The sequence below is a fragment of the Mixophyes fleayi genome, chromosome 7 (genome assembly GCF_038048845.1).
Source record: "Mixophyes fleayi isolate aMixFle1 chromosome 7, aMixFle1.hap1, whole genome shotgun sequence".
Lineage (NCBI taxonomy): Eukaryota > Metazoa > Chordata > Amphibia > Anura > Limnodynastidae > Mixophyes > Mixophyes fleayi.
In genome coordinates, this window is record NC_134408.1 from 92,221,135 (window position 1) to 92,244,329 (window position 23,195).

At 41.4% G+C, this 23,195-nt stretch overlaps 1 protein-coding gene across 3 annotated transcripts in view; it reads left to right on the forward strand.

Annotated features, from left to right (window-relative positions):
- Positions 1 to 23,195, forward strand: part of LOC142097879 (aldehyde oxidase 2-like) — a 108,225-nt gene that overhangs the window by 69,081 nt on the left and 15,949 nt on the right. For all 3 annotated transcript variants that reach the window (XM_075180104.1, XM_075180106.1, XM_075180105.1), the window contains exons 18-21: positions 1,662 to 1,853; positions 4,549 to 4,776; positions 17,321 to 17,416; positions 21,312 to 21,440. In XM_075180104.1, coding sequence (XP_075036205.1) covers positions 1,662 to 1,853; positions 4,549 to 4,776; positions 17,321 to 17,416; positions 21,312 to 21,440 — 645 coding nt within the window. The remainder of the gene's footprint in view (positions 1 to 1,661; positions 1,854 to 4,548; positions 4,777 to 17,320; positions 17,417 to 21,311; positions 21,441 to 23,195) is intronic.

Here is a 23,195-nt window from a genome sequence, read left to right on the forward strand (position 1 = left end):
TAAAAAAAACATGAGTGAAGGCGTTGTCTTAAAGTGGTTTTAGAGTGGGGTTTGACATTATGTTTTTACTCTTTACATCATATATTTTTCCAGCTAGATCTGCAAACCCTTAATGTGTCTTTACTGGGGCAGTTCCAGCATCTGTAAAAGAAGCGTGCTATGGTCTATGCAGATCATTTTGTGTGAAAAGAGTCATATTTTGCATACACCCATATTTTGCTGTTTGTAAATGACCTTTTATGTTTTATAGACTGATTTTCACCACACAAATACTGTTGCCTGAGTCATGTTTCCTTGGTTCATTATAGATTGCCTTGATTATAATAATTGTTGAAAAACTGAGAGAGAAAACGAAAGAAATAATGAGGTGCACTGAAGCTCGCTAAGATGTCACCAATTCAGAGAGTGGGTTCAGAAATAACTTAAAATATAACTTTTATTTAGTCCACTAAAACAGCGAGATATATAAAATATCAAAAGTTAAAACCAATGTATAATTAAAACTAACTGGATGCATGCCTAGCTATATATAATAAAGGAGAACCATGGATGGATAACCGCTATAATAAGCCTCCTTCAATTGTATATAGAGTAGTGGAGAAAAATCCTGATACAAAACCAGACAGCCTTTCTATCTGGATAATCATAAAACACCAAACTAAATGATGTGTGGCTATTGTTGTTAATCAAGTGGAGGAACAGCACCCGGCTCAATCAAATTATGGGGGGTGTATTGCTGACTACCTCAACACTGCTCCACTAACTCTGGGCTTAATTGAGCAAATTCACAAGTCCATGGTAAAGACCTCCATTCAAAATTAAAGCAATAGGCAAAAAGCATCCAGCGAAACGCGCGTCGGTGTTTAGCCACACATCATTTAGCCACACATCATTTAGTTTGGTGGTTTATGATTATCCAGATAGAAAGGCTGTCTGGTTTTGTATCAGGATTTTTCTCCACTACTCTATATACAATTGAAGGAGGCTTATTATAGCGGTTATCCATCCATGGTTCTCCTTTATTATATATAGCTAGGCATGCATCCAGTTAGTTTTAATTATACATTGGTTTTAACTTTTGATATTTTATATATCTCGCTGTTTTAGTGGACTAAATAAAAGTTATATTTTAAGTTATTTCTGAACCCACTCTCTGAATTGGTGAGATCTTAGCGAGCTTCAGTGCACCTCATTATTTCTTTCGTTTTCTCTCTCAGTTTTTCAGCATATAATATAACGAGAGGTGCACCCCAATTAGTTGGATATCACAGGTTGTTTCCTATTTTTCATTTATATATTGGGTTGATGCTCGGCACTGGTGCGATCGAAATACTTTTTCTCCTCTCCTCTATCTAGCTCATCCTAATGATTATAATAATTGTTCCAAGTTATAAATGTTTAGCCATTTGAATGTGCTTGCTTGTGTATTAGTTTAGTGGTTTCACCCCTATATATTGCTTGGCTCCACAAATCATAAGCAAGAACTAGGCACTCCTTAACACTACAATTTCCAACATTGCGCTTTTGCTAATGCCAGGAGTTGTAGTATAGCAAAAACATCAATATGTGAGAAATTGTCTGTTCATTTTATTTAATTATTTTTTTTTAATTTTCACACTATGAAATTTGTTTTTATTTTAATTTCCTTTTGTTAAATTTAGGTGCTAACCATGTCCTTACTGGGCGCGCAGAATGCTTACAGCATCCCCAATACCAGGTGCAGAGTTGCAGCCTGCAGAACAAATATACCAGCCAAGGTGTTCTGCACAGGATACGGGTTTGCACAGGCAGCAATGCTTGCAGAGATTTGGGTAGATGCAGTGGCAGACCGATGTGGTGTATCACCAGAAAAGGTAATTAAATATACTATTACAGCATAACATACCATACGTAACAAGGGCACGGGACTGTAAGGAAAACTCAATTTGGAAGCATGGGTATCAGAAAAAGGCATGTTAGGAGGCCAGTTCAACATGCCAATTACTCTAATTGCCATCACACCCTCCAGTCTCTTATTAGTGCTATACTCTAGCACACCAGTTTTAACCAGTCCGATTTCTTTTTGCCACAGTTTCCATAGTTGTTACTAGTGGATGTAATAATTTCATATGTTTTATTAGAACCACTGTAATCCAGTCAACTTATTTAATTTGGGTGAAAACCAAGTTAGAAATCTAAACTGCTCCTGGTAATTCTATTGCTTTCCAGAACATAATACCGGTTACATTCTCCCATGTTCTCACTCTCGTTGCTCAATGAACTTACAGTCATGATCCTCAGTGATCCATGTGTGTTTTGGGTGGAATTCAAACTGCAGAAGCCAATTCACAAAATGGACATTATTTATCAAGCTCTTTTTTTTTTTTAAATCAACGATTTTAAGCTATTTTGTTGGCAGTATTTAAAACGACAATTTTAATAAAAGCAAAACCCAGCATGTGGGGTTGGTAATTATAAGTTTTGAAACCCAACATCTCCAGTTTTACCTTTAGTAAAATTCCTGTTTTAAAACACGCTGGCATAATTGCTGATTTAAAAAAAAAAAAGAAAAACGGTACTTGATAAAATAATCCGTAATGTGTGCACCAAGATTACACACAGCCTGTCCACAGACATTGACTGCGTTTACAAACCTGTATTGCCAACTGGCAATCTTTTTTTTCAAAATAGAATAGTTGTCAGCTAACCCTGGGCCCTTTGAAATCTCGATTATATGCTTTTGGTTCTCTTTCCACCCCAAGACTTCTCATCCACCTTAGCCTCAATGCCATTATTAGGTCCAGTCTCTCAATTCTTAGTAAATATGTGAGCTGCTCGGCTCACATATTTAGTGTCCATTGAATCCACCTAGTATTTCCTATCCAATTAACACATTTCCTATCCATTGAACCGTGGATCATTATAGAATGCCTTGATTATAATATTTTTCTATTCAAGTTAAAAATGTTTAACCTAGGTGATCTCATTATTCCCATTGACATCCCCACCAAATGCCCTTTGGTTAATTCTTTCTATGATCTCTCCTAGTGGTCTTTATCTGCCACCTACTGTAATGAACACTGAATTAACCTTGTTTTCTCCTGCTTCATCTCTAGTTTCTTCATCTCAGTTTTCCAGCTCTCTGACCATAACATCCTTTCCTTCAACCCTACCTTGCCTCCTGCACCAAATCCACATGTACAAATGGACACCTAAATTCTCCTGACCCATGCCAGATCTTCATTAATATTACTTCTCTCTCTTATAACTACTTGTGCTACCCTGATCTGGCTGCACACTCACAGCCTAGACAAAAGTAACTCCAGCCCACCACAAATAGTCATTGGGGATCCAATCCTCAACATTGGCACAACAAACACACCTGCAAATATGCTCCCGCTCTGGTAATTTCCACTGGATGCTCTCTCTTTCCACTGCCAACTTTCTTCACTACAAATTCATCTTTTCATTTTACAACTCTGCTCTTTCACTGTCAAGCTGACCTACTTCACTTCTCTAATACCCATACTGTCTCGTAACCTTACTGCTGTCTCAGTCTCCACCATGAGTCGCACTTACTCCTCTTGCCTCAGCTGTGCCTTTTTCAAACTAAATTGTATGCTCTCATGAGCCTTTTGTATTCATGGCCGCACTTATTTTGTCTACCTTGTATGTCCCTGTCTTATGTATGCTCTGTTTTCCTCACTGTCTGGTGCTGTAAAGAGCTTTGTCTTCCTGCCCAGAGGTAGATGAAGTGTTCTATGCCTGTTTAGAGGGTGACATAATACTACAGTTAAAAATAACACATATTTGATAGGCAAAAAGTATGATAAAACCACCACAATCTACCTAATAGACATATTTGGTAAATTATTTTTTTTCATATGCTTACCTTGTATCAAACATGCTATAGAGGTCCACTTAGAAGTGAGCCAAACAGCGGAGTGTCTGGTAACTTTAAAGCTCACCAGTCACCTACATACCACAGAGGTGATCATTTTTTGGCTAAACCAATATTTATGAGAATGCAGTCTGTCAGTTCTATTGACAACATGTAGTGAACAAAGATTCACAAGACACAACTCCTACACTTCAGAAGTCATTAACAAGTCCAGGGGGGTTCTAATGCTAAAATTTCCCCTATTCTAGCTTCAATAAAATCAGGGTAAACTCTATTGATACAGTAGGTTGTCTAGTTTTGATATGTCTTGCTAGGCTACCAAATTATTGCTTCACATTGTATGTGTTTCATTAAAGACAGTTGCTTTGTTCCTAACTGTAAGTGAGGCCCAACATGTTGTGGGTGTGCTGTGGGCGCATTCCTCTAAGAAACTCATCTTACTACATTGTCAAGTTAATTAGAAAAATGAATTAACAAGGTATACATTGTGTATGTACTACATAATAATTATATAATTATATATTGATGTTGGAATGTGACCAGCCTAAAAATTGTCCAGATTGGCTCAGCACAGGGGCGAGAAACACCTCGGCGGTGAAGGGGTTGATGGAGGAGAAAGAGGTCATAAAAATGTATGGTCATATCCAATAGCAAATCTGTTTTTTCAGGTACGAAATTTGAATCTACACAAAGAAAATAGCGAGATGCCATTCAAATGGGGGTTTGATGCAAACAACTTACTAGAATGCTGGGATGAGTGTTTGGAGAAGTCTTCTTACCATCAAAGAAGAGCTGCAGCAAGGGAAAGCAACAAACAGTGCACCTGGAAGAAGAAAGGGTTCTCCATCATCCCTGTCATGTTCCCTGTTGGAATTATTGCAGATTCCCTTAATCAGGTTAACAGACATTATCTTCCCTTTAGCAGAGTTGGTGTAAGAAAATATGTAACAGTAATTTCTGAAAATGCAAATTATGTTATACTGCAAATGCAGTAACAGCTATCAAGTTATAGCACAAGACCTTTTGCACTGGCCTTATCTATTTCTATGTACACACTGGTCTGTTTATTTATTTTTTTATAAGTAAATATTGTCAATATTGAGAACAATTATCTATTTAATAAATTAAATTGCATGTATTGTGTGTAAACTGTGTTTATAACTGTAAAGAATATCACAGATGTTACTCCTACCTGCGTCCCAGCTGTCATGGCAACAGCCAAGACGTCACTTCCGGGATCTCGGCAGTTGCCAGGGCAATGGCCGAGACGCTTTTCTGATCAGCACCGCGTCCCAGCATCACTGGTCAGCCGGGCGTGCGCACAGTAACTTTCATAGCCTGTGGGCTAAATGAATTTAGTATTATGCAACTGCTGGGACTCATTGGGATCCACCTCCTCCCTTTTCCCTGATTGGTCACGTCACTCTGTGTATTTAAGGCAGGGAGGGCTTAGCCTCTCTGCCGTTTATAGCGTTCATTCCCTGTGGATTGCTGACCTGCTGTGTATTGTTTGCTGACTCCTGATAGACTTCCTGTCTTGGACCTTGTCTTTGTTTTGGACCTGCTTGAGCTTTGATTGGCCTGACCTCTGCTTGTTATTTGGATATCCCTGCTCGCTGCCAACCCTGACCCTTTTGCCTGTTTCTGACTATTCTGCCTGCTATGGACCCCTGACTTTGGCTAGTTTCTGACCATCCGCTCCTGTCTGGCTACCGCCTTCTACCCAGGGCTACCTTAACTACATTATGGGCCCCCGGGCAATGCAGTGCACCGGGGCCCCTAAATATATATATATATATATATATATATATATATATATATGTATATGTGTGTGTGTGTGTGTGTATATATATATATATATATATATATATATATATTTTATACACACACATATGTATATATATATCACTTTTTTTTGCACATATATATATATAAATATATATATATATATATATATATATATATATATATATATATATATATATATATATATATATATATATATATATATATATAGGGGCCCCCTTAACTTACTTTAAGTCCGATCCCCTTCTCTTCTTTTTTCTGCGCTGAGTCTCTCTGTTCTCACGCTTGAAATCACGCCCAACATTCACTGCGAGCACAGCACGGAAGAGGGGACCAGGGAGGGAGCCGGATCGCCAGCTGACGTGACCGCAAGGTAAGTATTTTCTTTTTTTTTTTGCAGGATTTTTTTTATTCAGCGCTGCCTCGGACGGGCCCCCGGGCACCTGCCCTTTGTGCCCAATGGAAGAGACGGCCCTGCTTCTACCCACCTGCCGCAGTATTGGATATGAGCTTTCACTACACTGAGGTTCAGACCTGCGGGCATCCAAGTACCTGTGAACGTGACCAGCTCTACAGGAAAGGTGGCTGCTAAAGGTGAAGACCTCTGTCTTCTGTTCTGAAAGCTCATGTCAATAGCAATGAGGCGTAACATTATAACCGGCCAGGGAAGTTAACTGGAGAGAATAAACCATGGATAACAGCGGGACGAATCCCTCTTCAGCCCAAGTCTTGGCAGGACAGATCCAAACCTTGTCACAGATGGTCCAAGAACGTTCGCATCGCTTATCTGTGTAAGAAGAAGCCTCTAGAACTTCGCAAGCCCAGCAAGCTTCCCTGGCACCTGCTGTGGAATCCAAATTGAATCTGCTAGACCAATTCTCTAGAGAGAGAGCTTTATTCCGCAATTTTAAAGAAAGTTGTAAGCTCTATTTTTGTCTAAGACCCCATTCTTCAGGTTCAGATCAGCAAAGGTTTTATAATATCTCTCCAAGGTGATTCTCAGTCCTGGGTGTTCAGTCTTGCTCCTGCGATTCCTTCTTTACAGTCTGTTGAGCCTATGCAAGTAGGAGCCTACCGTCTTTCTTCAGAGGAAAAAAACATAAGACGGACCCAAAGTCTCTGTCTTTACTGTGGCATCAAAGGTAATTTTTTCCGCTCATGTCCTAATAAATTGGGAAAAGTGCAGGCCTAGGGAATAAGGAAGAGGTTCACCTAGGTCTGCAGATCATCTCCTCCAATAATGCCGTTTTAGTTCCTGCACACACTTGTGGTTCTCGTTCCTTTGATATTTCATCCTTTATAAATAGCGGTGCTGCAGGTAATTTTCTGGAAATTGGATTTGCCAATTCTTTCAGGATTCCTTCCATGAGAATCAGTACTGCTATTACTGTATGTGGCTTAGATGGATGGCCACTGCCAGGCGGCAAGATTTTGTGTGAAACACCCTCGCTACAGATGACAGTGGGAACCCTTCACTCAGATACCCTGTCCTTCTACCTTACCAATTGCCCGTCTGTATCGTTAGTACTGGGTCATTCCTAGCTTCATCTTCAAAATCCTGTAGTGGATTGGGCCAAAGGGGAGATTATTCGATGGAGTTCCTATTGTTCACAGGCCTGTTTGACTGTGCCCCTCCGGGTTCTGCTACCTGTTTCAGAACAGCTTCCCAGTACCACGAATTCTGGGATGTGTTCTCTAGAAAAATGTCTTACTCTCTGCCTCCGTGATTTTGATTGTGCCATTGATTTAATTCTGGGTTCTAAATTGCCCAAAAAGAGGTTGTATTTACTCTCTGGTCCAGAAACCAAGGCCATGGAAAAGTATGTGGAGTAGAATCTGGAAAAAGGCTTTATTAGACCTTCTAAGTCTCTGGTAGGAGCTGGATGTTTCTTTGTATCAAAAAAGACGGTGGTTTGCGGCCTTGCATCTATTTTCGGGGCCTTAATAAAATCATGATTAAAAACGCCTATCCTCTTCCTCTCATCTCAGTGTTATTTGATCAATTAAAGACTGCTACCATCTTTACCAAGATTGATCTCCGCGGAGCATATAATCTTTTGCAAATTAGAGAGGGTGACGAATTTAAAACGGCATTAAACACACATTCTGGCCATTATGAGTACCTGGTAATGCCGTTCGGTCTTTGTAATGCGCCCGCAGTGTTCCAAGATCTCATTAATGCAGTACTCCATGAATTCCTCTGCCAGCTCGTTGTCGTGTATTTAGATGACATCCTGATATATTCACAGCCCTTATCACAACATGTTAAACAGGTTCTCCAAAAACATTGTGACCACCATCTCTTTGTCAAGCTTGAGAAGTTGCGAATTCGAAGTACAGAAGGTATCCTTCTTGGGGTACATAATTTCATCTACTGGTTTTTCTATGGATCCAACCAAAGTCCAAGCGGGTGCAAATTATTATCGAAGATTTATTAGTGGATTCTCAGAGCTCTTATTGTCGCCCCTTACCTTTAAGGGAATGGATCCCAGTAATTGGTCCTTTCAGACGATAACCGCGTTTGAAGCCCTCAAAAGGGCATTCATCTCTGCTTCTGTCCTCAGACACCCTAATCCTGATTTACACTTTGTATTAGAGGTCGATGCTGGCGCTATCCTTTCTTATAATCACCGTTTGCATCGCTGTACATATTTTTTCCGTAAATTTTCTGTCGCAGAGACCAATTACGAAGTAGGCAATTTGGAACTTTTGCCCATCAAATGGGCCTTTGAAGAATGGCATCATTGGCTGGAAGGAGCTATTCATCTCATCTTTGTTATAACTGATCACAAAAACATTCAGTACATTGAGTCTGCAGAAAGGTTGAATCCCAGACAGGCCCGCTGGGTGCTCTTTTTTTTTTACCAGTTTCAATTTCATTATTACCTACAGACCTGGGTCCAAGAATATCAAGGCGGATGCGTTATCAAGATGTTTTAGTTTGCATCATGTACCTGCTTCTGAACCACTGCCTATTATTCCACCTTCTGTTATTCATGCTGGATTAACTCAAGACTTGAGGATAACTCTGCGTAGATTTCAAAATTGGCTCCTGCAGAGACTCCAGTAAACCATCTGTTTGTTCCAGTTCACCTAAGAAAGGTGGTTCTCTCTGAAGCCCATGAAAGCAAGACTGCCAGGCATCCTGGTATCTCCAAGACCGTGGAGATTCTTTCATGTTCTGTGTGGTGGCCTTGTCCTCAGATGTCAGGAACTTTGTTCTGTCTTCTGGGAAATGTGCAAAGAACAAGATTCCCAGGAATTGCCCTTCAGGCCAGCTGGTACCGCTGTCTATTCCTTCGAAACCTTGCACACACTTGTCTATGGACTTCATTGTAGACCTTACATCTTCTGCAGGGCACAACACTATATGTGTGGTTGTTGACCGATTTAGTAAAATGTCTCATTTCATTCCTTTGACTAGACTCCCTAGTGCACAGACTCTAGCTTCACTCTTTGTTCGACATATCTTTCGGCTCCACGGACTTCCCAAAGACATGGCTCTCAATTTGTTGCTCAGTTTTGGAAATCTTTTTGTACACTCCTCGGGATTAACATCAGTTATTCATCTGCATACCACCCACAGTCAAAGTGACAGACGGAAAGGGTTCATCAGGCCCTGGAACAGTTTTTACGATTGTACACCTTAGAATTCTACGACAACTTGTCATCTTTATTACCATGGGCAGAATTTGCATATAATAATTAATCTCATTCCTCTACTCGCACTTCTCCATTCTACTGCAATTTCGTAACGGATTACTGGATACACTACTAACCTTGATTAGCACTGGCTTACCTGAGGAGCGGAGTCTAACGATCTCCCCGCTATTCACCAAGAACCACCGCAAGGCGGGGTGGGCTTTGCTGCCAGGAGTCGCAGGTCGCGGTCCTCAGGTTTGCCTCAAGATGTAGTACAGCGGAATAGGAGCAGGATGAGAATAGTCGGACAGGCCGGGTTGGTACACAGGTAGGCAATGCAGACAGATACGGGAGACAATCTCGGAGTCAATCAAACCGGGTCGGTACACGGGTCACCAGAACAGATGCGAAGTCAGCTAGCCGGGTCGGTACACAGAGATGGCAGATAAACGTGTAGAGGAAGGAGCGTCAGACAATCCGGGTCAGGAGCACAGGCAATAAGGAAGGTCAGCAAGCCGGGTCGGTACACAGGGGTAACAGAGTCCAGAAGGGTTAGCAAGCCGGGTCGGTACACAGGAGATCAATACACACAAGGAGCTGAGACCAGGAGGACACAGGAATCAGGAGCCAGGAACAGGTAAGTTGCTCTGACACTTCTAGAGTGTCAGAGCGCTGTTTAAATAGGAAGTCCAGATTTGAATTCCCCGCCCAGGTGTGGCGGTCATGTGACCGCCGAACACGGAAGTGTGGCTTCTGGGTCCGACGGAGCGGCGGAGGAAAGGTAAGTATCGTTACAGTACCCCCTACCTTAAAGGTGGACTCCGGACACCTACACAGGTTTACAGGGAAATTTCTTATGAAAAAGTTTGAGTAGACGGGGGGCATGAAGGTCAGCCGCTCTTACCCAGGAGCGTTCCTCAGGGCCATATCCTTTCCAGTCTACCAAGATCTGTACGGAACCTCTGACTTTATGAGAGTCTAGGATTTGTTTCACCTCATATTCACCCTGATTCTGAATAATAACAGGAGGAGGAACTCTGGAAGTAGTGGAAAATTCGTTATTAACCACTGGTTTCAGCAAGGAAACATGAAAAACATCTGGGATACGAAGAGAACGTGGTCATTTTAGTCTGAAGGCTACTGGATTGATGATCTCGGAAATGGAAAAAGGACCAATGAACCATACTTTGTCCCCGATGGAGAAATTAGGACCAGCTCTTCTCCCTTTATCGTAGGCCTGTTTAGAGCGAGTGATGGCCTTTCTAAGGCTTAATTTGGTTTGTTCCCAGATGTGGGAAAACTTGCGAAATAATATGTCCACTGCTGGAACCTCGGTAGAAGAAATCTGGGAAAAGGTGGGTAATCTGGGATGACAGCCATAGAGAACAAAAAAAGGAGAGTTGGAGATAGCCTCGTGGAAATGGTTATTATGGGCGAACTCAGCCCATGGAAGGAGATCCACCCAATTGTCTTGATTGGCAGAGATGAATATTCTTAAGAATTTCTCCAGCTCCTGGTTAGTTCTCTCTGTGAGGCCGTTAGACTGGGGATGATATGCAGAGGAAAAATCGAGTTTGATTCCAGACTTGTAACAAAAGGATCTCCAAAACTTTGATATAAACTAAGAACCACGGTCAGAGACAATGTGATGAGGACAACCATGAAGACGGAATATCTCCTTAATAAAAATATCTGCCAAAGAGGAGGAAGAAGGAAGACCTTTCAGTGGAATGAAATGAGCGGTTTTGGAAAAACGATCTGTGACCACTAGGATTACTGTACAAGACTTGGAGGAAGGTAGGTCCGTAATGAAATCCATGGAGATTTGTGACCACGGGTATTCGGGAACTGGCAGTGGAAGCAAATGGCCATAAGGTCTCCTCCTAGGAGTTTTGAGTTGGGCACATATGGAACAAGAAGACACGAAACTCTTTACATCCTCTTGTAAGGAAGGCCACCAGTAGTTGCGAGATAGCAACGCCAAAGTCTTGCGAATGCCAGCGTGACCCGAGAATAGGGAATGATGAGCCCATCGTAACAGTTTGATGCGGAGAGGGGCAGAAATGTAGGTCTTGTCTGGAGGACAGCTTCTCTTGAGATGTGTTGCTGCCAAAATTCGGCTAGGGTCCAGAATAAATTTATTCTCCTCCAATGGTTCCGAGTCAGCAGGATCAAATGAGCGGGAGAGAGCATCCGCCTTAATATTCTTAGATCCAGAGCGGAAAGAGATGTTGAAATCGAATCGGGAGAAGAATAAGGACCATCTTGCCTGCCGAGGATTTAGACAGCGAGCAGTATGTAAATATAGCAAGTTCTTGTGGTCGGTCTATATAGTAATGGGAAACTGAGCACCTTCTAGGAGATGTCTCCATTCAAAAAGAGCCAATTTAATGGCCAGGAGCTCCTTGTCCCCAATGCTGTAGTTCCTCTCAGCAGGTAGGAGGCGACGGGAAAAGAAACCACATGGATGTAGTTTACCCATAGAATCTTGTTAAGAGAGAACTGCTCCTGTACCTACGGAGCATGCGTCCACCTCCAGAATGAAAGGACAGGAACAGTGAGGTTGTTGGAGGATGGGAGCCGAGGAAAAGAGAGATTTTAAGGTAGCAAAGGCCTGAGTAGCTTCCACAGACCATACTTTGGCATTCGCAGACTTCCGGGTCAGGGCGGTGATAGGAGCCACAAGAGTAGAGTATCCTTTAATAAACTGGCGGTAATAATTGGAAAAGCCTAGGAACCGTTGTGTAGCCTTCAGACCAGAGGGTTGAGGCCAATCTAGAATGGCCTTTAACTTTGTGGGGTCCATTTGCAATCCTGTGCCAGAAATGATGTAACCTAAGAAAGGAACCTGTGTTTGTTCAAAGGTACATTTTTCTAGTTTGCAGTATAAATGGTTTTCCCTGATCCGAGACAGGACTTCCAGGACATGTTTGCGATGCAATACCAAATCTTGGGAGAAGATGAGGATATCATCTAGGTAGATGACCACAAACTGATGCAACAAGTCTTCAAAGAGTTCATTCATAAAACCTTGAAACACAGCAGGAGCATTGCACAACCCAAAGGGCATGACTAAATATTCAAAGTGACCGTCCCGGGTATTGAAGGCAGTCTTCCACTCATCTCCCTCCTTAATACGCACCAGGTTATAGGCTCCTCTGAGGTCCAATTTCGAGAAGATGGTAGCCCCCTTAATCCGATCAAACAATTTAGAGATTAATGGTAAAGGGTACCGATTCTTTACGGTGATGGCATTTAGACCTCGGTAGTCGATACAGGGGCGGAGGCCCCCGTCTTTCTTTTTCACAAAAAAGAAGCCTGCCCCAGCAGGGGAAGAAGATTTTCGGATGAAGCCCTTTCTCAGAGTATCGTGGACATAGTCCTCCATAGCCTTGGACTCGGGTACGGAGAGAGGGTACACTCGGCCTTGAGGTACTGGTTTACCAGGAATCAAGTCGATACTACAATCCCAAATTCTATGTGGAGGGAGTTTCGTAGCGTCTTGTTCACAAAAGACATTGGCAATGATTTGATAGGGCTCAGGAAGAAGGGCCAAGGGTAATCTCTTGTGGCATTTGGAATCTCTTCGAGAAACCACCTTAGAAAGGCAATGAGAAAAACAATGTTGTCCCCAAGATAAGACATGACCAGATTGCCAGTCAATATTCGGGGAACGGAGACGAAGCCACGGTAGTCCAAGGATGACTGGATTGGTAGATTTGTGAATCACAAAGAAGGAGATACTCTCCTGGTGGAGTGCTCCAATCTGAAGAAGAAGAGGAGTAGTGCGTACAAGGATAGATCCTTCAGGAATTCTTCCCCCATCGATGGCTAAAAGGGATATGGGTTGTTCCAATGCTTGCGTGGGAATGGAGAATTGCCTTACCAAGGCGGCAGAAATGAAGTTCCCTGCAGCCCCGGCGTCTAGGAGGGCTGACTGAGAAAAGGTATGATGTCCAGACTGTAAGGAAATAGGGATGGTGAGACAATCATTATTATAATGGATTGAGGGAGACTGAGAAAGGAGGCCCAACGATACTGCTCCCGAACACGTCAGGCCTTGTCGTTTCCCGGACGTTTGGAACAAGAGTTCAGAAGTTGACCGCTCTCTCCACGATATAAACATAACTTATTACGAAATCTCCTCTCTCTCTCTTCTGCCGATAGGCGGGTCCTTCCCAATTGCATCGGTTCCTCAGGCGGAAGAACAGGTGTTTGGAAGTTAGGAGCTAAACGGATCATACTGCGTCGAGACTGTTCTTTCTCAGAATTACGCTCCTTGAAACGTAGGTCAATCTTAACGCAGAGGAAGATGAGATCATACAAAGATGCAGGGAGTTCTTGAGACACCAGCTCGTCTTTGATCCTATCCGAAAGACCCTAACAGAATGTAGCCACAAGAGCCTCATCGTTCCACCGGAGTTCTGAGGCCATAGTTCTGAAGTGTACAGCATACTGACCCACGGACAGGTTCCCTTGGCGAAGACGCAACAACCCAGCAGCGGCATTGGAGACCCTTCCTGGCTCGTCAAAAACCTTTCTAAAAGAGGACAAGAAGGTGGAGAAATTATGCAGAATAGGATCATTCCACTCCCATAACGGGGATGCCCACGCCAAAGCTTGACCAGAGAGCAGCGATATCACATAGGCCGTTTTAGCCTTCTCAGAAGGGAAATTCCCCGGCAACAGTTCAAATTGAATGGAGCATTGGTTCAGGAATCCTCTGCAGAGTTTAGGGTCTCCATCAAATTTAGGCAGATTAGGTATCCGCAACTGGGAGGACGAAGCTGCTGCTGCAGACGGGGGGTCCGGAGCCGCAATCATTGGTGCAGGAGGTCCGGTGGCCACTAAGGTGTTCTGAACAACGTCCAGCCGAGTGGATAAACTCTGAAGGAATTTCAAAAGTTGCTCTTGGTTCGCCTCCTGTTTGTCCATTCTTCCCACTAAACGCTCTAGTAGATCTTTAGCCGCTGGATCCATGGTCAGAGAAAACTGTAACGGATTACTGGATACACTACTAACCTTGATTAGCGCTGGCTTACCTGAGGCGCGGAGTCTAACGATCTCCCCGGTATTCACCAAGAACCGCCGCAAGGCGGGATGGGCTTTGCAGCCAGGAGTCGCAGGTCGCGGTCCTCAGGTTTGCCTCAAGATGTAGTACAGCGGAATAGGAGCAGGATGAGAATAGTCGGACAGGCCGGGTTGGTACACAGGTAGGCAATGCAGACAGATACGGGAGACAATCTCGGAGTCAATCAAACCGGGTTGGTACACGGGTCACCAAAACAGATGCGAAGTCAGCTAGCCGGGTCGGTACACAGAGATGGCAGATAAACGTGTAGAGGAAGGAGCGTCAGACAATCAGGGTCAGGAGCACAGGCAATCAGGAAGGTCAGCAAGCCGGGTCGGTACACAGGGGTAACAGAGTCCAGAAGGGTTAGCAAGCCGGGTCGGTACACAGGAGATCAATATACACAAGCAGCTGAGACCAGGAGGACACAGGAATCAGGAGCCAGGAACAGGTAAGTTGCTCTGACACTTCTAGAGTGTTAGAGCGCTGTTTAAATAGGAAGTCCAGATTTGAATTCCCCGCCCAGGTCTGGCGGTCATGTGACTGCCGAACCCGGAAGTGCGGCTTCCGGGTCCGACGGAGCGGCGGAGGAAAGGTAAGTATCGTTACAAATTTTGGGTTTCTGACCATCCTGTCTGACTACCACCTTCTACCCACCTGCCGCGGTACCATATATGAGCTTTCAGTATGCTGAGTTTAAGACCTGGTGGCATCCAAGTACCTGTGAGTGTGACCAGTTATACGAGAAAGGTGGCTGCTAAAGGCGAAGATCTCTGTCTCCTGTTCTGAAAGCTCATGTCAATAGCCATGAAGCGGAACAACAGATAGTGGAAATTCTTGCTCTAGTTTGTGTCGGTTTTGTTTCTAACTGAAATTAAATGAGCAATAAAGTAGGGAAATCTTGCAGAAACATCAACCTGACCTACATCACCCAGAATATGTTTGTCTGATCCTGAATTTAGCACTGACTGAAGCTGGTTTATTCAGTCAAAAAGTCAGTGCTAAGTATAAGTGTAAAAGTATATACACATAACCTCAAGAAAGCAACTTGTATTGGATGCCAAACATAGGTAGCAGATGACTGATTTATGATTATTGCAATTGATACCTGTTTATCAGATTAGAAGTATAGATATAGTATAATATAGAGAACAGCTGCAAGTTCATTTGCATGTTCAAGCCTGTAGTTACTAGAAGCTGATGCATTCTTGCTTATGGAATGTTCAGGGTAATTAAGCTTCTGACTTCACAAAAGACCTGTAACAACTATGTGACCATAATGTGACCAGAAATCAAAGGACAAATAACACAACCATTAAATCTTACCTGTGGCATCTGTCACTTTATCTGTCCCCTCCACCCACACTCAGTATAATGAAATTGAGAAGTAAAAAAATACTCTGCAGAGTACTTTATTTCTGCCCACAGTATTAAAATAAAACTGCCCAGTATATGTGTGCCACATGCAAAAGCAGGAAGTATTTTTCCTGCATACAAAATAAAAAACTGCACCCCTTAGCTGGATTTGCTCCTACTGCTAAATCTGTGCCTCTTTTGTTAATCTTTTCTTTTTAAACTTACTATATCAATGCCACACAAGCTTTCACATAATGGGCCTGAGTCATTAAGGAGAGCAAAGCATAAAAAAGGAATAACTTTCCACCTGGGCAAACCCATGTTGTATTGGAGGGGGGGGGGGGGGTAAATTTAAAATGTGAAGAAATATTTATAGTTGGGATACGGCATGTCCTAGATCAACTTTAAATTTCAGTGTACAAATAAAGCTATCAAGTATTTGGGTGCTAGAAGATAAAAACAAACAGTTTTTAACTTGTGTGCAAAATAATAAACTAATTTACACCCCTTGCATTGTAACATGGTTTGTCCCGGAGCACATTTACTCCTTTTTTTTTTGCCTTACTTTCCTTAATGACTCAGGCCCAAAGGCTCTCTTAAGAACAACGCAAAAAAAAGAGCAAATTTGCTCCTTGACAAACATATTGCAGTGTAAGGTGTAACAATGCATTTTTTTTTTATTTTTTTTTTTTGCATGCAGGGAAAATACTGCCTGCTTTTGCATAAAGCACACAAATAGTGGACATCCTTATTTTCACACTGCAGTTTAGAGTTGGGCTAAGACAAACCCCTTCCATTTGTACATTTGTCCACACATTTTAAATTTGAAAGGTGCAAATTTTTTTCTCCTTTTTTTCGCCATTAGCTTGCAGTCCTCATAATTTTCAATGGGGACTGTGGTATGGGGCTATTTAGCAAGCTCCAAAAATCCTAGCTTTTCTGAGCTTTAGACCATTGACTCAAGTTGTGTTGATGACGTTATCGAAACGTGTAATTGACCTTTGCGATAGTAACCGGAGAGGAGAGACAGACTACAGCAGTTTAAAGGTAAGTAAAGTCATTGCCGGGAAAGCCTTCTATCGGATGCACTAAAGCTAGGTTTGCTTTGGGAGCATTGTTCTTCCTCAAAGAAATTCCTGTTACTACAATGTCAAGTTAATGAGTAAAATGAATTATTCTTTCCATTTATTTATTATCCTTTTTTTTTAATACAAGTCTGAGTTCCTTTAGAGCTTAGAGTTTAATTTTTCTCCTACACAAACACATTAACCTACCTGTATGATTTTGGACTGTGGGAGGAAGCCAACATGAGGAGAACAAACAACTTGGTTGGAATAGAACCCATAGCATCAGTGCTATGATGCAGCAATGCTAACCTCTGTGCCAGTGTACTGCCCATTCAGATTAGCACTCCTAGTAATATCCAAGAACAACCATGGCTTGTGCCCTGCTGCAGGTTAGTAGGGCACAACGCTTTAATTTGATTGATTCTAGAAAAGAGTTGTATGACCTCAGTTTAATAATAAGTTGTACACCAATATGACTGCTGTTATCTCACTTTGTAGGCATCTGTGCTGGTTCATATATATAAAGATGGATGGGTGCTGGTGACACCTGCAGGGAATGACATGGAACAAGAAACTCTGAACAAAATGGTGCAGGTGAGATTTGGATTATGACATAAATGTAACCAGTGACAAAATAAAAATATGTGTTACAAAGATAACCGCACTAAGTTTGTCAAAAATATCTGTAATCAATAACCCCTATATTACTGAACATTCATTGGTTCCTGAATTAATCTATTATCTTAAATAGAGGGTGCACCCTTACACTAATAGTTGAGGAGTATAGAACAGAGAAAAAAGAGTGTATATAGGGGCACTCCGGGGTATGGAATGTTAAAAATTACGTTTTATTAGTATTCATTAAAAATGTGGTATCTGGGTACAACTAGCGAAAATATTAAAATAAATGCAAAGTGAGGGAAGTGAAGATAAAATTGCAGTTTCTACTGCAATTCGCTTGTATTCTCACTGTAATTATTGGAATGATAAGTATTAATATAACTGTATTGGCTGCTGTAATGATAAATTACTCATACATCCTTGGGGTCATAATAGCATAAGACCCTAATAATAATTGGTACTTCGGATTATAAAGAGTATTTATAATACCTTAATAGTTGTTGCATAATATCTCTCAAGTGTTAGCTCTCTGTAATTGTTAACGTTAATTGCAAATGGTCGTGCATACCTAAATTTAATCTGTGATCCTATATTATAATATTGTACACGATATAGGGCTTCTATGCTGGCAATAGGATCATCTATGATAGGGTCAAATCAGTTAATGCACCGATAGACTAACCAATCTCTGTGACCACAGAGAGTTATCTAAGGTAGTCAAAAAATGTCTATTAGAGCCATGATTAGTAAAGTCTGATAGCGTGTATGGTTATCACAGCACACTGTGTAACGGTCATATATTGACCCGTTGCTATGACCCGATCTGATTGGAAGGAGTGCACTAATAGAATAACTAGTATCTATACTGCCTGGAAGTTGTCTAGTGGGGTCTGTAACTGAGTCTATTTGAGCCGTGATAAATATAAATCATCTAGCATATTCAGTTTTCTCAGCCCATAATGAAACGGTCATGTATTGACCCATTTTTAAGACCCAATCTAGAGTAAGAGAATATAGTATTGATTTCTTGTTATAAAATAGGTATTATTTAACAGCAGAGTGTGAGATACAATGCGAACCGTTCGCATTAGGTATGCACGACCATTTGCAATTAACGTTAACAATTACAGAGAGCTAACACCTGAGAGATATTGTGCAACAACTATTAAGGTATTATAAATACTCTTTATAATCCGAAGTACCAATTATTATTAGGGTCTTATTCTATTATGACCCCAAGGATGTATGAGTAATTTATCATTACAGCAGCCAATACAGTTATATTAATACTTATTCCAATAATTACAGTGAGAATACAAGCGACTTGCAGTAGAAACTGCAATTTTATCTTCACTTCCCTTACTTTGCATTTTTTTTAATATTTTCGCTAGTTGTACCCAGATACCACATTTTTAATGAATACTAATAAAACGTAATTTTTAACATTCCATACCCCGGAGTGCCCCTATATACACTCTTTTTTCACAAAATAAAAATAACATGGGCCCTGTGCAGTGTTCATGCTTGGGCCCCCATCACACTTTTTACATGCAAGGTCAGCCACTAAAGAATCATTTTTAATATCAAATCATTTGAGATGACATTTTCATTAGAACACTCAAGAATCCCCTCACTCCATGTGTAATAATATGAAAAGCTTATGCTCATAGTACTTTGCAATAAACAGAAATGACATATCCCAAATGCACTTTTATATACAGCATGCTCCTCATACAATGCTCATTTTACCATGTATTAAGGTCATACTTTAGCCCCCAAGATTTTGAATGGGGAAAGTATGGGCTCCGCCTAAAATGCCATCATAGTAATCTGCCTCTAGTATAAATACTAAAACAGTTTTTTTAATCTTCTGTTTCTATATTGTTGTTTCTTGTCTTTGTTTTGCTTTATGCAGTTGGCAAATATAAACCTTCATTACAACTGTATTTATGCTGGTAGATAAAGCTACAGGTTATTGCTGCTCACATGTAGTACACAGGAGCCAGAACAATAATGCTAAAACTTTGTACTTTGACTTATGTTGCCATTTTCAAACATCTACTGTATCCAATAATTTATACATTATGTACCCTTTAAATTTGGTGTGAATGGAGGAGTTTACTCAGGGAGTTTACAGATTGCCTAAGATTTGGATTATCAGTCATTTGCTGTTACTGCCCACTCCTACTGCAATTGACAAAACAAGCCATTGACTGACTGTAAGTAGGAATAGGAGAATAGTCTATGACCTGTTTGCTTCTGTGCTATGTGTAACTAATGCAGCACCACTGTGCTGGTCATTTTGCTTGGATCCCCCTCAGTGCTTACCTTGATTCAATAGTCTTAAATTGTGATGAGCGTTTTGCACAGGCCAGATTTTATCTGTTGGCCACCGTTGTACAAGAGAAGATGTCTTGCAGATACAGAGCAGGACCTTTTATTTGCTCAGAAATGGCTCCTTGAAGAGCTATTACACACAACACCCGCTTGAAGGAAATAGATATTATATACTTTTACATGGGACTGTTTGCCCTATATATACAGTTTTACACACACATGCTGGTAGATGGTAATCCATCCCCCTGTCCCTTAACCAGTCCCAACTAATTCTCTAGTCTATTCCGCGGATCAGTTAGACTCATGGTTGTAACATTGCCTTCAGTGACAGAAGGGTGTGTTCACTACCCTGTCGAAGCACTTCCAGCCTGGTGGGGGGCACAATCCTTTGTCTATCCTGGCTCCACTAAGTCTGAGCTTGGAGATTTTATCTTTAAATCTCCTGCCCAAATTGTCTTCCAAGTCATGTCCTCAGGGACATGACTTGGGTTCCTGCAACATAGTAACATAGTTGATGAGGTTGAAAAAAGACACCAGTCCATAAAGTTCAACCTATATTGGATCTTCTGCGATCCTGCACTTATATTTGAAATTGATCCAGAGTAAGCAACCGCCAATCTGTTTCAATTGTGAAAATCCCCCCAGACCCAATATTGCAGTCCTATTATTACCCTATATCCACTACTATCATTCATTTTAATTAACGGTCGTATCCCTGGATACACTTTTCGCAAAAAAAATTGCCAAATTTGCCTCCAGAAGCTGGCAGATGGAACATTTGGGGCTGTGTTAGTTGGTATACAAAGGGGGCATCACACAGTCAGGATTTATTTAAATCCTTATGATGCTACCAGAATGGACTCCATTGATGTGGGACATCGGAGTGCAGTAACCCAAATACTGTCAGGTCCCTCTTTACACTTGCTCTTGTATAGTTCATATGAAGCCTGCCCAGAGCTACTAGTTGGCCTCCTAAGGTCACTACTCTACAGTCCCCGAACTCATGATCGTAGTTTGTGTGGGGGTGCTGTATGCCACTGGACCTCCCCAGAGTCACCAGGAACCCTGGGCTCTAGGTTCTATGAACAGGAATCAAAGCAGCGGCATTACAGTTACAAATGCTGGACTTGGGTGAATCTAGCAGTCATTTTTACTATAAATATATTTTTAAGTTTAAATATTTTAACATTCTTTGTAAATGTATTTTGTACAAGTGCACTGCGCTGATTTCACACAACAAACATTTCCTGCAGCCTCAAGACCTGCATTAACAGCTGCTCAATGGATTTCTCCTAATAGTCTTAACAGTTTTTACCATAATCATATATTGGGGAAGCAATGATTTGTGATAAATTATTATATACAAGAACTGAATTAGAGCATATTATTTGCTAATACAAATGGTCTGGTGTAGAAAATAATATATTGTATTTTATGTTTAAAAATGTGTGTTCTAATCAAAACTTTCCTACCTGCTGACACATACATATACATATCCCTGCAGTATATTCATTGCCTTTTCATTGTGTAGGTTGCTAGTCGAGAGTTACGGATACCAATTTCCTATATCCGCTTTAGTGAAACCAGTACATCTGTTGCATCAGATGCAAATAGCATAGAACAATCATGTGGAGATACAGTTCATGTAATGGCAGTTCAGGTAAGTTAATATTGTGATCTTTTATTTCTAAATATACTTTCCAGTTTTCAGTGTTTATTTTTAGGGAGTTTGTTGTGTATAAGTCCTACTTGCCCATCCGTTTTGTGTTACATTATCAACGCTAATTACAGTCTTGTCGGAGCATAAGGAGGATCCCAGCCTGTTTGGGGAAGTCATTGGCATTTCCCTGGTGTCCACTCTATGACCCTGATACCACAGCAGTTAGCCCTGAGGAGGAAATGGAAAGCAGATGTACTGCTCCAATAATGGAGAAGAGCATCTGGCTCTGTGTCAGAGTAGCTAAAGTGGCAGTTCAGCATGTGGAAGGTACCCGAATTGTGATTTTGTGACCTGCAAACAGATTTCATTTTTTTTCTTATTACAACAGCAACAAAAAAACACAATTTTTTAAAGTACCAACAGACTCTGTACAGTGGAATAGAACAAACAAAGTGTACAACAAAGAGAAATGTAGCAAGTTATAATGTATGAGATGATTGTCAGCATGCTATTTGAGTAGTGCAAAAACGAAATTGGATGCTTTTTAAAAAGTAATTTTCAGGTCAGTTCAGGACACTGCTGCACTACAATACTTTGTACAGGAGATAAATATGATATTTTACAATAAACAGCAACAACAATAGAATAATTATATTTTATAGGGTGAATGAGTTGTGTGTACATAAATATAAGTGAGCACCGTCCTATGGATTGTGACTTATTGTTTTAAGCCATTAGAGTGCACTCCCTGATGATATTTACATAGTACTCTTTATCTAATTCTTTTAAAATACAGCTTACAAAAACTTTTCTTTTGTAAGTACTTATCTACAAGAAAAAAATAGAAGACTGGACCCAGAGAGTGCCAGGTATACCACCCAAAGCAAAAAGGAAAAGCAATAAAAGGAAGAGGGAAGAGAAGAGGGTGAAAGAGAAAAAACAGGGAGAGGGAGGCCACAAGCCCTAAAGCAATGGGCCCCCTACCAATATTGGCTATATTGCTTCCATACCGCTGCTCCCACCCCAGTAGAACAGCATCCCAGCATATAAGATAAACAACAACAAAAAAAACACACAATCAAAAATAGCAGAAATTACAGCTAAACCACAGGAATATACATACATTACCCAAGTTGGTCAGCAACAGCAAATATGAAACAAAATAAAATAAAATACGAGCAGTCAAACAGCAGTTTAAGCCAAGGCGATAACCCCGCGGAGCATTCTGGTCCAACCAGGTAGTAGCCTCAGCTGGAGATTCCAATAAGAAGGTAGTACCTTGAGTGACAACACGCAGTCTAGTCAGAAAGGCAGCTGTAGTAGATTGCTTGCTCATGGCAATAGTTAATGTACACAAACACAGTGCCAGAAGCTGGAAACAGTGCAGTAAAGTAAATGCAGGGCAGGCAGGCAAGCACACCTACAGAGGCACAGAGCAACGGATCCAACATGGAGTTCTTCCCAGCCACGGACACAGGCACCGCCGCTGTCGGGGTAAAGCAAGTAAGAGCAAAGACGGTGTGTGAAGCAGGCGGCCCCACAGAAAGAAGCTGGGCACCAGAAGGAGATCACAGCATGATACACCAATATCTCACGAATACGTCCACTACAGGCAGCGCCCAGATAAACAACTTGGGCATCAACGAAGAGGGCATCCCAGCCACCAAGATTGAGATGGCTAGTACAGAAGATACACTGCCGAAGGATATTAAACGGATAGTAGGGTCGGAGAGCTCACACAAACATTTGCTACTC